The sequence below is a fragment of the Carcharhinus amblyrhynchos genome, unplaced genomic scaffold (genome assembly GCF_965287045.1).
Source record: "Carcharhinus amblyrhynchos unplaced genomic scaffold, sCarAmb.v2.hapA chromosome_128, whole genome shotgun sequence".
Classification (NCBI taxonomy): domain Eukaryota; kingdom Metazoa; phylum Chordata; class Chondrichthyes; order Carcharhiniformes; family Carcharhinidae; genus Carcharhinus; species Carcharhinus amblyrhynchos.
The window spans coordinates 140722-156652 of NW_027649868.1; the positions used below are offsets into that span (position 1 = coordinate 140722).

The 15931-nt window shown below is 45.4% G+C and overlaps 1 protein-coding gene across 4 annotated transcripts in view; it reads right to left on the reverse strand.

Moving 5' to 3' along the window:
• Positions 1-15931, reverse strand: part of LOC145338650 (misshapen-like kinase 1) — a 316064-nt gene that overhangs the window by 37759 nt on the left and 262374 nt on the right. For 2 of the 4 annotated variants that reach the window (XM_080183038.1, XM_080183040.1), the window contains 5 exons: positions 15563-15586; positions 12622-12797; positions 9377-9503; positions 7232-7375; positions 3681-3789 (listed from right to left, as the gene is read on the reverse strand). In XM_080183038.1, coding sequence (XP_080039164.1) covers positions 3681-3789; positions 7232-7375; positions 9377-9503; positions 12622-12797; positions 15563-15586 — 580 coding nt within the window. The remainder of the gene's footprint in view (positions 1-3680; positions 3790-7231; positions 7376-9376; positions 9504-12621; positions 12798-15562; positions 15587-15931) is intronic. The other 2 variants (XM_080183039.1, XM_080183041.1) reach the window with 1 other exon arrangement.

Below are 15931 nucleotides of genomic sequence, written 5' to 3' on the forward strand. Positions count from 1 at the left end.
TCCATTAGGAAAAGATATAAAAGTCTGAGATACATACCCACTGACTCAAGAATAGCTTCTTCCCTGCTGCCATCAGTCTTTTGAATGGACCTCCCTTGCATTAAGTTGATTTTTGTGTACACCCTGCCTTTGACTGTAAGACTACATTCTGCACTCTCTCCTTTCCTTCTCTACGAACGGTATGCTTTGTCCCTATGGCGCAAGAAGCAATACTTTTCATTGTATCCCAATACATGTGACAATAAATCAAATCAAACCTACCATATATTAAGTTGAACTTTCTCTGTACCCTGGCTATGACTGTAACACTACATTTTGCACCGTCTCCTTCTCCCCTATGTCCTCCATTATTGGTATGCTTTGTCTGTATGGCGCATAAAAATACAATACTTTTCATTGTATCCCAATACATGCGATGATAATAAATCAAATCAAATTGAAAGCAAGGATGAGGATTTTGAAAATTCGACAAGTGTGCAGAGATTATTCGTGCAAGCGAAATACAAGCAGCGATGGAATACTGTCAGCTTAGCTGTCCTTCAAGGTCATAGAGGTTTACAGCATGGAAACAGGTGGCCCAACTTGTCCATGTCATAAGAACATAAGAACATAAGAAATAGGAGCAGGAGTAGGCCATCTGGCCCTTCGAGCCTGCCCCGCCATTCAATAAGATCATGGCTGATCTGTCGTGGCTCAGTTCCACTTTCCCGCCCTCTCCCCATAACCCTTAATCCCTTCTCTTATCAAAAACCCATCAACCCGCTTCTTAAAAATATTTAGCGAGGCAGCCTCCACCACTTCAACGGGCAGAGAATTCCAGAGATTCACCACCCTTTGAGTGAAGAAGTTCCTCCTCAACTCCGTTCTGAACCGCCCCCCCTTTATCTTGAGGCTGTGCCCCCTAGTCCTACTGTCTTTTTTGAGCGGGAAGAGTCTTTCCACCTCTATCCTATCCATCCCATTCATCATCTTATACGTCTCAATGAGATCTCCCCTCATTCTTCTAAACTCTAACGAGTACAAGCCTAGTTTATTCAGCCTCTCCTCATAGCTCAACCCCCTCAACTCCGGTATCAGCCTAGTAAACCTCCTCTGCACTCCCTCCAAGGCCAAAATATCCTTGCGCAGGTGCGGCGCCCAAAACTGCACACAGTACTCCAGCTGCGGCCTCACCAATGCCCTATACAGCTGCAGCAAGACCTCCCTACTTTTATATTCAATCCCCCTCGCTATGAAGGCCAGCATCCCATTCGCCTTCCTGACCACCTGCTGCACCTGCAGGCTGGGTTTTTGCGACTCATGCACAAGGACCCCGAGGTCCCTCTGCACCGTCGCCTGCTGCAGTTTTTCGCCACGTAAGTAATAGTCCTTCCTACCATTCTTCCTACCAAAGTGGACCACCTCACACTTGCCAACATTAAATTCCATTTGCCATTTCCTGGCCCATTCGCCCAGCCTATCTAGATCCTTCTGCAGACTCTCCACACCCTCCGCACAATTTGCCTTTCCCCCAATCTTGGTGTCATCAGCAAATTTCGACACCCTACACTCGGTTCCCTCCTCCAGATCATCTATATAAATGGTAAATAGCTGAGGCCCCAGCACCGACCCCTGGGGCACTCCACTAGTCACCAACCGCCAATCCGAATAGCACCCATTGACCCCCACTCTCTGCCTCCTATTTGACAACCAATCCTCTATCCACGCTAACACCCTACCCCCAACTCCATGTCCTCTGACCTTCTGCAGTAACCTCTTGTGAGGTACCTTATCAAACGCCTTCTGAAAATCCAGAAAGACCACATCCACCGGCTCTCCTCTATCCACCGCCCTAGACACATCCTCATAGAACTCCAGTAAATTTGTCAGACACGACTTCCCTTTAATGAAACCGTGTTGCGTCTGCCCTATCAAGCAATTCCCTTCAAGATGCCTCGCAATTTCCTCCTTAATGACGGATTCTAACATTTTACCTACCACAGACGTTAAACTAACCGGCCTGTAATTCCCCGCCTTTTGCCTGGCACCCTTCTTAAACAACGGCGTAACATTAGCCGTTTTCCAATCCTCCGGCACTTCCCCGGAATCCAGCGACGTCTGGAAAATAACCACCAAGGCATCCACTATCACCTCCGCCATTTCTTTCAGAACCCTCGGATGCATTCCATCCGGTCCTGGGGACTTGTCCACAATCAGCCCCTCCAGTCTGTTGCGCACCACCTCTCTAGTAACAGTAATGTCATTAAGACCCTCCAGTCCTACCACCTTTCCATCGCTAACACCCGGCAAATTATTCACGTCCTCCTCCGTGAAGACAGAAACAAAAAAGTTATTCAAGACCTTAGCCATATCCCCATCCCCTACCACTAGGTCCCCTTTCTCATCCGCTAAGGGACCAACGTTCACCCTAGCCAGCCTCTTCCTTTTTATATATTTATAAAAACTCTTGCTATCCTTTTTTATATTAAGCGCTAGCCCAGCTTCATAGCTTCTTCTACCCTCCTTTATCAACTTTTTTGTCAATCTTTGTTGACATTTAAACCCAGTTTTTTCCACTAAGCTAGTCCCAATTGCCCACGTTTGGCCCATATATTCCTCTATACCCATCTTATCCATGTAACTGTCTAAATGCCTTTTATAAGACAAAATTGTACCCACCTCTACTACTACATCTGGCAGCTCGTTCCAGACACTCACCACCCTCTGAATAAAAAAATTGCCCCTCTGGACTCTTTTGTATCTCTCCCCTCTCACCTTAAACAAATGCCTTCTAGTTTTAGACTCCCGGACCTTTGGGAAAAGATATTCACTATCTACTTATCTATGCCCCTCATTATTTTATAGACATTTATATAATCACCTCTAAGCCTCTTACACTCCAGGGAAAATAAGTCCCAGTCTCTCCAACCTCTCCTTGTAACGCAAACCACCAAGTCTCGGTAGCATCCTGGTAAATCTCTTCTGCACTTTTTTAATAATTAATAATATCCTTTCTAGTTTAGGGTGATGAGAACTACAGACAACATTTCAAGTGTGGCCTTACCAATGTCTTGTACAACTTCAACGAGAAGTCCTAACTCCTATATTCAACGTTCTGATCAATGAAACCAAGCATGCCGAATGCCTTCTTCACCACCCTGTCCACCTGAGACTCCACTTTCAAGGTGCTATGAGCGTGAACCCTGGATCTCTTTATTCCAAAACTCACCCCAGTATCCTACATTAACTGAGTAAGTCCTGCCCTGGTTCAACATTCCAAAATGCATCACGTCGCATTTAACTAAACTAAATTCCATCTACCATTCGTCAGCCCTTTGGCCCAATTGATCAAGATCCTGTTGCAATCCTAGATAACCTTCTTCACTATCCACTATGCCACCAATCTTGGCGTCATCTGCAAACTTACTAACCATGCCTCCTATATTCTCATCCAAATCATTAATATAATTAACAAATAACAAAGGACTCAGCACCGATCCCTGAGGCACACCACTGGTCACAGGCCTCCAACAACCCCCTGTCTTCTGTCGTGAAGTTAATTTTGTATCCATTTGGCTACCTCACCCTGGATCCCGTGAGATTTAACCTCATGCAACCATGCGGTATCTTGCTAAAATCCACGTAGGCAATGTCGGTGACAAAGACCAGGTTCGGTTCAGTTGCTGGGTCTCAGTACTCACCACTGATTTGTAACGTCTCCCCGCCAGCATCCATCTGGTACATTCCAAGATCAACAAAGGTCGTAAAGGACGACTTGCCGGGTGATTTCACAAGGCCTCTCGACTGGAACTGAAATGAAAAGGCACACTTGTTGCACGAAACTGGCCACGGTAAGATACAAATTGGAGGACAGTACAGCGCAGGAGGCCACTCGGCCCAGCAGGACTGTCCCTTCCCCAGAGTAAGAGAAATGAAACAGCTTTGGAAAATATATCCATTTGAAGAAAGCTCCAGGCAATGTCCTACAGGCGATGGCCCCACTGATTGCCGGCCACACATTTGCAGTACAGACACATGGGAACACAACCACTTGAAAGTTCCCCTCTAAGCCACACTCCATCCTGGCTTGAAATGATATCAGCTGTTCCTTCACTGACACTGGGTCAGAATCCTCCTTAGTAAAAAGTCTGACAACACCAGGTTTAAGTCCAACCGATTTATTTGATAGTAAACTCACAAGCTTTCGGGGTTTGCCCCGGTTGGACTTAAACCTGGTGTTGTCAGACTTTTTAACTGTGTTTACCCCAGTCCAACGCTGGCATCTCCACATCAGAGTCCTCCTGACAGTGCTGTGAGTGTACCTACATCACACAGTATGCAGCGGGTTCAAGAAGGCAGCTCATCACCACCTTCTCAAGGAATAATTCGGGATGGGCAACAAATACCGGGCCCGGCCAGCAAGTTTAAAACAAAACAAAACACATAAAATCATAAAACTGTTTCCTGTACCTCAGAAAGCAGTGAAAGATTACTCAGCTGAGGTAACTGGCATGGTTGATGGAAACAATTTTCAGTGGGTGGGGAATTTTGCACCACGCCTCACAGCCTAATTAATAGGAAGGCCTTTTTGAAGTGAAGTTAGGAATTATTCTTTGGAGTTTAGAGGAGTGAGAGGGGAGCTCATAGAAACTTATAAAATTCTAACAGGGTTAGAGGGGGTAGATTCAAAAAGAATGTTCTCGATGGTGGGGGCAGTCCAGAACTAGAGGTCATTAGTTTGAGGATAAGGGGTAAGCCTCTTAGGATTGAGGTGAGGAGATATTTCTTCACCCAGAAAGTGGTGAATGTGTGGAATTCACTACCACAGAAAGTAGTTGAAGCCAAAATGTTGCGTGATTTCAAGTAGAAATTAGATATAGCTCTTGGGGCTAAAGGGATCAATGAATATCGGGGGAAGGAGGGATCAGGATATTGAACTTGATGATCAGCCATGATTATAATGAACGGTGGAGCAGGCTCAAAGTGCTAAATGGCCTCCTCCTGCTTCTAGTTTCTATGCATAAAAGGGTGGTAGAAGTTTTCAACTTTTTCACAAATGGCAAATCATACTAGGTATTATAAATTAGAAGTCTTTGTTGCCTGCAGTATTAAGGGATAGGAGACAGTCACAAATTAACCATAATTGCATTGAGTGGGAGAAGAAGGGTGAAATTCCTTTGCTGAGCATTGTCAACATTGGAGTGGGGTATGAGCTATGTTGCACAAGATGACTGTGCAAATAGCAGCAGCACAGTGGTTAGCATTGCTGCCTCACAGCACCAGCGACCCGGATTCAAATCCCGACCTTGGGTCACTGTCTGTGCGGAGGTCGCACATTCTCCCCATGTCTGGTGGGTTTCATCCTGATGCTCTGGTTTCCTCCTATAGTCTGAAAGACGTGCAGGTTAGGTGAATTGGCCATGCTAGATTGCCCCTTAGTGTCCAAAGATATATAGGTTAGGTGGGTTGGCCAAGCTGAATTGCCCCTTCATGTCCAAGGATGTGCAAGGTGAGAACATAGAACGTAAACAGTAACAGCACAGTACAGGCCCTTCGGCCCTCGATGTTGTGCCGAGCTATATCTGAACCTAAGATCAAGCTATCCCATTCCCTTTCATTCTGGTGATAGATTGAGATGGATTGGCCATGCTAAATTGCCCATTGGTGTCCAAAGATGTGCAGGTTAGGTTGATTGGCCATGCTAAATTGCTCGTTAGTGTCCAAAAATGTGTAGGTTTGCAGGGTTGGCTATGCTAAATTGTCTCTTCGTGTCCAAAGATGTGCAGGTTTAGGGGGATTAGCGGGGTAAATACCTGGGGCTATGGGAATATGGCCCAGGTGGGATGCTCTGTTGTAGTGTCGGTGCAGACTGCAAAGGCCAAGTGGCTTCCTTCTGCACTGTAGGAAATCCTACAGAAACAGGAATTCTACAAAATCTGCACCTCTCCTTACCCTGCATTTTAAATACATCTCTCACTTCGGAAACACAGAGTGCCAGGTCAAAGTTCAAACAAAAGTAGCAGATGCTATCATGGATTGGTTGCTTGAGTTGTCCACGAAATGCCCAGGAAACGTTTGAGCCATGAGATAGTGTCACAGGGCAAAATTTCTCATCTGCTCACTGGTCCAGGTCTCCAGAACGAACATAATTATCAGTCCTTAGCCTGAAGGCCATCAATCCCAGGATGTTATGGAGCTGGAGTCTACCGTCCATCATTTCACTAACAAGCATCTTATGCTCGACACAATCAGCGAGGGAAGCAGCTGATCCAGAGAAAGGTATCACTGCATAAATGTAGGACAGCAGATGGATGGCTCAGGGTATCCAAGGAGTACTTCCAATTGAGGACACGTGACCAATTAATGCTTTGACGTCTGTTTTAATGTTGGCTACAGAACCTGGTTCTGCAGTATTGCAACATGGTGCGCAGCAGCGACACGCAGGTTCATGATATTCCCTCAAACGTCCGAGTGCCACAGAAGGAAACATCATTTCAGCCACATTCAAAATTATTAATTCAATTTCTCTTAAGTCTGATCTGTTTAGTACCACAGAAAAACCGGCTAATTTAGCACGGCCAATCCACCTGGCCAGCACATCTTTCGGACTGTGTGAGGAAACCGGAGCACCCAGAGGAAACCCACGCAGAAATGAGGTGAACATGCAGACTCCACACAGACTCCACGCTGTGAGCACTGGGACTATGATCAGAGAGATTCTGTCTGGGCAATTTGACATGGCCAATCCACCTAACCTGCACATCTTTGGACACTAAGAGCAATTTAGCATGGCTAATCCATCCAACATGCATATCTTTGGAGTGGGGGTGAAACTGGAGGACCCACACAGACACTGGGGGGAGGGGGGAGGGGAGTTGAATATGAATGTGCAATCCCCACACAGACATGGGTTAATTAAAGTTTGAATTTTTTTCAAGTTTGTTTATTAGAGTCACAGGTAGGCTTTCATTAACACTGCAATGAAGCTACTGTGAAAATCCCCTCGTCGCCACACTCCAGCACCTGTTCGGGTGACACTGAGGGAGAATTTAGCACGGTCAATGCACCTAACCAGCATGTCTTTTGGACTATAGGAGGAAACTGGAGCACCCGGAGGAAACCCACACAGACACGGGGGAGAATGTGCAGACTCTGCACAGGCAGTGACCCGAGACTGGAATTGAAGTCAGGTCCCTGGTGCTGTGAGGTAGCGGTGCTAACCACTGTGCCACCCGATTGCAGTTTTACTCACCTCTGCCATGTTATCGTCCTGCTGAGAGTTCGGTCCTTTGGGATCAGTCGGGGAATGACTCTGCCGCACCAAATCGGGCAGGTTAACGTGACTTGTGAAACCATTGCTATCTGGCAGGTGGACCCCTCGTTCCTCCTCAGGTGTCTGCGGAAAGAGACAACATTTACACATCTCTCTCTCTCACACACCCACAGACACACACACACACCTGCTTCGTGCTTCTCCGTGAACCTCTGGCACAGATAAGCAAAATGTTGTTTGATAATCATTCCAGGAGTTGCCTAAGTAACACCTTAAATTTTCTTCCACTGCTTATTCCACTTAATAAGATAATTAAATATGGGAGAAGAAACTGTGTGAAGTTAAAAATTATTTAAAGTGACCAGGGTTGGTTGCATTGCATCACAGAAAATAGACTGAGGACTAAGCATCACGGGTGCCAAGAGTGCAGAATCATAAAATCCCTACAGTGCAGGAGGTAGCCATTCGGCCCCTCGAGATTGCACTGGCAACAATCCCTTCCAAACCCAATCCCTGTAACCCCACGTATTTACCCTGCTAATCTCGCTGACTATTTAGGGGCAATTTAGCACGGTCAATCCACATAACCCGCAAATCCTTGGACACTAAAGGGTAATTTGGCATGGCCAATCCACCTAACTTCATAGTGCAGAAAGAAGACATCTGGCCCATTGAGTCTGCACCGACCTACCCCATATCTCTACACATTTACCCACTAATCCTTCCAACCTACGCATCTCAGGACATGAAGGGGCAATTTTAGCACGGCCGATCGACCTAACCTGCACATCTTTGGGCTGTGGGAGGAAACCGGAGTACCCGGAGGAAACCCACGCAGACACGAGGAGAATGTGCAAACTCCACACAGACAGTGACCCAAGCCAGGAATCGACCCCAGGTCCCTGGAGCTGTGAAGCAGCAGTGCTAACCACTGTGCTACCATGCCGCCCATCTACACATGTTTAGACACTAAGGGGCAATTTAGCATGGCCAATCCTTTCCAGATGTATAACATCTTGGTACGGTTCCTACTCTGACCAAGGCCACAAGAAACTACAAAGGGTTGTGAAAGCAGTACCATCATATAGGAAGATCACATAATCCCATAATGCAGGAGGCCATTCGGCCCATCGAGATTGCACCAACCACAATCCCATCCAGACTCTATTCCCATAGCTCCATTAATTTACCTAAGCTAGTCCCCCCCACACAGAGGGCAACTTAGTATGGATAATCCACCTAACATGCCCATCTTTGGCACGTGGGAGGAAAACGGAGCACCCTGGAGAAACCAACGCAGACACAGGGAGAATGTGCAAACTCCTACAGACAGTGATCCAAACCGGGAATCGAACCCGGGTCCCTAGCACTGTGAGGCCGCTACGCCACCATGCCGCCTACCCACTGACTATGTCAACACTTCCCGCTGCCTCGGGAAAAGCAGCCAGCATAATTAAGGACCCCACGCACCCCAGACATTCTCTCTTCCACCTTCTTCTGTAAGGGAAAAGATACAAAAGTCTGAGATCATGTGCCAACCGACTTAAGAACAGCTTCTTCCCTGCTGCCGTCAGACTTCTGAATGGACCTCCCTTATATCAAACTGATCTTTCTCCACACTCTAGCTATGATTGTAACATTACATTCTGCACCCTCTCCTTTCCCTGATGTAGATAATGAACGATATGTTTTGTCTGTATAGCGCGCAAGAAACAATACTTTTCACTGTATCCCAATACATGTGACAATAATAAATCAAATCAAATCCTTCTCCCCGGTGTACTCTATGAACGGTATGCTTTGTCTGTATAGTGCACAAGAAACAATACTTTTCACTGAATCCCAATACATGTGACAATAATAAATCAAATCAAATCCTTCTCCCCTACGTACTCTATGAATGGTATGCTTTGTCTGTATAGTGCGCAAGAAACAATACTTTTCACTGAATCCCAATACATGTGACAATAATAAATCAAATCAAATCCTTTTCTCCTATGTACTCTATGAATGGCATGCTTTGTCTGTGTAGTGGACAAGAAACAATACTTTTCACTGTATTCTAATACATGTGACAATAATAAACCAAACCAAATCACGCTGCACAATATATCTCACACCTACCCTCTGTACAATCATTGTTCCATCTCCATATGAATTGCCAGACGGTTCAACCGCTGGAGGTTCTTCATCATCGTGCACCACCATGGTGTTGATGCTGTCTGTGTCACCGTCCTTGTTACGGCTTGGTCTAAGGAACGAAGGCCAAAAGGAGAGTGAATCAGCGGTGGTCCAGGAGCTTCCTTTCAGTAGCTCCCAGATCATCGATACGCCTTCACTGCTACTTGCAAAGTACGGAACCAAATACGCTGAAGCAGCTGTCATTTTTACAAAGATAGGCAGCCTCCTCCATGAGGATAAAATTGCAGGCATCACGCTTGTCTGTTTTTTGCTATTTTTAAATGTATTTGTTCATGGGATGTGGGTGTTGCCCTTTAAGGGCATTTAAGGATCAACCACACGTAGGCCAGACCGGGTGAGGATGGAAGATTTCGTAGAACCTAGAAGCAGAAGTAGGCCATTCGGCCCTTCTCGCCTGCTCCACTATTCATTCTGATCGCGGCTGATCAGTGAATCAATATCCTGATCACCCCCCTTCCCCCCATATCCCTTGATCCTTTAGCCCCAAGAACTATATCTAATTTCTTCTCGAAATCACATAATGTTTTGGCCTCAACTACTTTCTGTGGTAGTGAATTCTCTGGGTGAAGAAAATTCTCCTCACTTCGGCTCTAAAAGGTTTACCCCTTATCCTCATATTTCTGGATTCCCCCAATATCGAGAACATCCTTTCCGAATCTACCCTGTTAGAATTTTACAAGTTTCTACAAAATTGGTGACTAGTGGAGTGCCGCAGGGATCGGTGCTGGGCCCTCGGCTATTTACCGTTTATATAGACGATCTGGAGGAGGGGGCTGAGCGTAGGGTAATGAAATTTGCTGATGACACAAAGATGAGTGGAAAAGCAAATTGTGCGGAGGGTGTGGAAAGTCTGCAGAGGGATCTGGATAGGCTGAGCGAGTGGGCGAGGACCTGGCAGATGGAGTACAATGTTAGCAAGTGTGAGGTTATCCACTTTGGCAGAAATAATAGTAGGAGGGATTACTATTTAAAGGGAGAAAAGCTGCAGCATGCTACGGTGCAGAGGGACCTGGGGGTCCTTGTGCATGAGTTGCAAAAACCCAGTCTGCAGGTGCAGCAGGTAATCAAGAAGGCGAATGGGATGCTGGCCTTTATAGCGAGGGGGATAGAATATAAAAGCAGGGAGGTCTTGCTGCAACTATATAGGGCACTGGTGAGGCCGCAGCTGGAGTACTGTGTGCAGTTTTGGTCGCTGCACTTGCGCAAGGATATTTTGGCCTTGGAGGGAGTGCAGAGGAGGTTCACTAGGCTGATAACAGAGATGAGGGGATTGGACTATGAAGAAAGACTAAATAGACTGGGTCTGTACTCATTGGAGTTTAGAAGGATGAGGGGGGATCTTACAGAGACGTATAAGATAATGAAAGGGATGGATAGGGTAGAGGTAGAGAGATTCTTCCCGCTCAGAAAGGACAGCAGGACTAGAGGGCACAGCCTCAAGATGGGGGGGGGGGAAGCAGTTTAGGACGGAGTTGAGGAGAAACTTCTTCACTCGAAGGGTGGTGAATCTCTGGAGTTCTCTACCCGTTGAAGTGGTGGAGGCTACCTCGCTAAATATATTTAAGTCACAAGTGGATAGGTTTTTGACAGACAAGGGAATTAAGGGTTATGGGGAGAAAGCGGGAAAGTGGAACTGATCCACTTCAGATCAGCCATGATCTTATTGAATGGCGGGGCAGGCTCGAAGGGCTAGATGGCCTACTCCTGCTCCTATTTCTTATGTTCTTATCCCCTCTCACTCTTCTAAACTCCAGCAAATACAATCATAACCTAAAAGGACATTAGTGAACCAGATATGTTTTTCTGACAATTATTAATAGATTCACTAATACGTTACTAATAGTGAGACTAGCTTTATATTCCACAGACTTATTTTGATTAATTGAATTTATTAATGGGGTATAAATTCCATTCACTTCCATGGTGGGATATGAAGTCCTTTCCCCTTGGATTACCACCCAGTGACGTTATCACTATGTCATCGGATAATGACAATGTCGAACTCTCTGCCTGAAAGGGTGGTGGAGGTGTCAACCCTCATTTAAAAGGTGTTTAAGATGAGCACTTGAAACGCTGTTGCACACAAGACAATAGAACAAGTGCTGGAAAATGGGATGATAGATAGGTGATTGTAAAGTATGGACACGATGGGCTGAAGGGCCTCTTTTTGCGCAGGAAAACTCTATGAATCTGTAACTTGCCATCATGTGCTGTTGCTGGGGTGTGGGCGATATATTTGACCATGCTTGTATGTGAAGAATGGTCACTTAACTGAGGCACAAGCCAAATAGAATTTTACCTCAGGGAAGAGAGAAATAAATTTGGGTTGGATAATCATAAATCACTTAATGATCACCTAATTGTTTTTTTCATTCATTCACGGATTCAGCATTTATTACCCATCCTTAGTTGCCAGAGAACAGCTGAGAGCCAATCACATTGCTGTGACTCTGGAGTCACACGTAGGCCAGACTGGGTAAGGGCTGCAGATTTCCTTCTCTAAAGGGCATTAGTGAACCAGATGGGTTTTTCTGACAGTGGTTTCATTAGTCGTCAGTAGATCCTTAATTCCAGTTTTATTTTTATTCTATTCAACTCTTGCCACCTGCTGTGCTGGGATTCAAACATTAAATTGACAAGAACGAACCTGGGTCCCCAGAGCATTTGCTGAGCTTCTGCATTAATAGTTGGGCAATAATACCACAGAATCCCTACGGTGCAGAAGGAGGCTATTCCACCCATTGCATTTGCACCGACCACAACCTCACTGAGAACCTATCCCCATAACCCCATACATTTACCCTGCTAATCCTCCTGACCCTAAGGGGTAATTTACGGGCCAATCCACCTAACACAAACATCTTTGGAATATGGGGGGAAACCGGAGAACCTGGAGGAAACCCACGCAGACACAAGGAGAACACGGAGACAGTTAGCCAAGCCAGGAATCGAACCCAGGTCCCTGTCGCCGTGAGGCAGCAGTGCTAACTACTGTGCCACCGTGCACCCAGGCCATTCTACCACTAGGCCATCAATGAATTGGCATCCAAAGCACTCTTCGCACAAACGTTGTCATATTTTGTGGCCTGGTCTCACTTTTACAGCCAACTAGCCAGTCCCAAAGGGACAGTACAGCCACCTCAGCCCGGACAACAGGAGCCACCTACCCTGACCTGGAACCATCAGAGCTGGACAGATTCTCATCTTGGTGGTCATTTTCCCCTTCCTCCTCCTCGTCATCGCTGCTTCCAGAATCCTCACTTGAGGAAGAGTAGTCCATCACTTTAACTGGAGGCTTAGGCAGCTCATCCGTCCGGATCTCTTTCCCCAGGTTCAGCATGTCCTTTAGAGACACATCAAAGCTCTTACGACTTGGTAGCAAAAACAGCAAAAACCTACACCAACCGCGAGGTGGCCACAGCGAACCTGTTCCTTCCATAAAGCAAGGCAACTGCTAGATTTTGCACACGTTTTGAGATAGAGGTGTCTTACTGTGAATATGCCAAGCAAAAGAAAAAACAATTATGCATCTTCCATAAATTACCAAAAGAACAACTGAATCTGAACCTTATCGCAAAAATGATATTTTTCTCGACTGAGATCCCAAAATCAAATTGACAAGATCCCAATGCCAAGATGAGAAACAGCGTTGCCACATGTAAAAATCATCCATCTGATTGCTTCTTTCATCCCCTGCTCCCCATGTAAAAGATTTACATGGTTAGTCCAATGCAGACAGGCCCAGTTTTTTTAAAGTTCGCCCATCCAACAAGATGTCTTTTGCAGTATGAAATCTGATCTTAGATCCAGGAATATATGCCTTCACTGTTTATTGATGACTTGAATTTTTTGATGTCACATGAACCTGTCTACCCTTCTTGATTTGATTTCAATATCCCCAATACGTCCTTTCCAAATTCATGACCCACCTCGTATAGCCATCTTCCAATGAGCTTCTTTTAAAAAGACCACACTTCTTTACTAGGACAGAAACCTCGAAAATAGGAGCTGGAGGAGGCCATTCGGCCCTTCGAGCCTGCTCCACCATTCATTATGATCACTGCTGATCTTTCAACTCAATAGCCTGACCCTGCTTCCCTTCATATCCTTTGATCTACTTTGCCCCCAGTGCTATATCTAACTGCTTCTTGAAATCACACAACGTTTTGTCCTTGACTACATTTTGCGATAGCAAATTCCACATATTCACCATTCTCTGGGTGAAGAAATTTCTCCTCATCTCTGTCCTAAACCGTCTACTCTGTATCCTCAGGCTGTGATCCCTAGTCCTGGACACCTGACCATCGGGAACATCCTTCGTGCATCTATCCTATCCAGATCTGTTAGAATTATCTAGGTTTCTCTGAGATCCCCCCACCTCATGCGTCTAAACTCCAGCAAATATAAACTTAAATCAGCTCAATCTATCCTCATACATCAGTCTCGCTATCCAAGGAATCAGCCTGGTAAACCTTCACTGCACTCCCTCTGGAGCAAGAACATTCTTCCTCAGATAAGGAGGACAAAACTGCACACAATACTCTAGGTGTGGCCTCGCCAAGGCCCTGTATAATTGCAGCAAGACAGCCCTGCTCCTGTACTTGAATTGTCTCGCTATGAATACACTATCTGCCTTTTTTACAGCCTAAATAATTGGGAAAAAGTTGCAGGACTGGTGTTAAGTGCAGGAGACTGTGACTAATTGGATTGCTCTTTCAAAGACCAGGCAGAAGCATGACAGATTAATTGGCCTCTTTCCATGCTGCCTCACAATTCATGAGGCTTTCTTTGCATTTCCTTCAGCGCTCAGAAGCATAGAAGTTAGAAGCAGGAGTAGGCCATTCGGCCCTTCAAGCCTGCTCCGCCATTCCTTTTGATCATGGCTCATCATCAAGTTCAATATTCTGATGCCACCCCCCCCCCTTCACCCCATATGCCTTGATCCCTTTAGCCCCAAGGGCTATATCTAATTTCTCCTTGAAATCACACAATGTTTTATCCTCAACTACTTTCTGTGGGAGTGAATTCCACATATTCACCACCCTCTAAGTGAAGAAATCTCTCCTCCCCTCAGTTCCAAAAGGTTTACCTCTTATCTACCCTGTCTAACCCTGTTAGAGTTTTATAAGTTTCTATGAGATCCCCTCTCACTCTTCTAAACTCCAGTGAATATAATCCTAACCGATTTACTTTCTCCTCATATGCTATCACAGGAATCAGCCGGGTAAACCTTTGCTGTACTCCCTCTATAGCAAGCACATTCTTCCTCAGATAAGGACACCAAAATTGCTCACAATGTATCAGGTGCTGCCTCACCAACGCACTACACAATTGCAGCAAAACATCCCTATCCACATACTCAATCCTCTTGCTATAAAGACCAACATACCATTTAAAGATGTCCTATCACACAATAAGCTGATCCTTCTCTTCACCCGATGTTTTACTGCAACACTATATTCTGCATCTGCTTTGCCAGCTCTTTGAAAGAGCTACCCAATTAGTTGCACTCCCCTGTACTTAACACCAGTCCTACACCTGCTCCTTTCCTTCTCCGTGATGTACTCTATGAAAGGTATGCTACGTCTGTAACAGCTCACAAGAAACAATACTTTTCACAGTATCCCAGTACATGTGACAATAACAAATCAAATCAAATCCTTCACTCCTATGTACTCTATGAGCTACATTTTGTCTGTATAGTGCGTAAGAAACACTGTTTATTAATACATGTGACAATAATAATCAGTCAATCAATTCTGTATCATGATAATCAGAGGTGGACGTGGGATTCAAGTAGTGGTCTAACCAGAGCATTGCAGAGTTTAATCTTTCTCTCAACCATCTGCGCATCTTGGCTTGCCTGATTGCTTGTCTGCATTGGTTAGATCATTGAACAAGACTCTCTTTCATCATTATCCTGGTCTACTTTTGCCCCACTGGCCAGTGTGGCAATTCAGTGCAGGTGAACGAGGAGAGAGAGAGACGTCAAATCAACTTGCAAAGCTGAACGTCAAGCCAGGCTCAACTTAGGACAACCACAATCCAATGTATAGATATCTCCAAGGACAGAAACAAGCTTACAGCGTAATACGGAATGACACTAACCTCACCTATTGCTCGCTTATAGCTCTGAGGGTTTGCAAAGATTGGGAGGCAAAAAGGCAGAAGGCAACAAGTTATTAGAAAGCAAATGGAAATCACATTGTTAAGTTAATTCAAATACAATATTGCAATCATAACATACTCAAAGTCACACCTGTGATGTAAAGAGAAGGATCCGACAATTTCAAGACAGAATTACAAGTCAAATTCATAGTTACAGGATACGTAGTGTGCCTTAAATGACATAATAAACGATGTTTTTTTTACCTCAACTGAGGAGAGAGATTTGCATCACTGGGTTGAACTGCATGCCAATACTTCATAGAATCCTTACAGTGCAGAAGGAGGCCATGTGGCCCATCCCCCTAACCC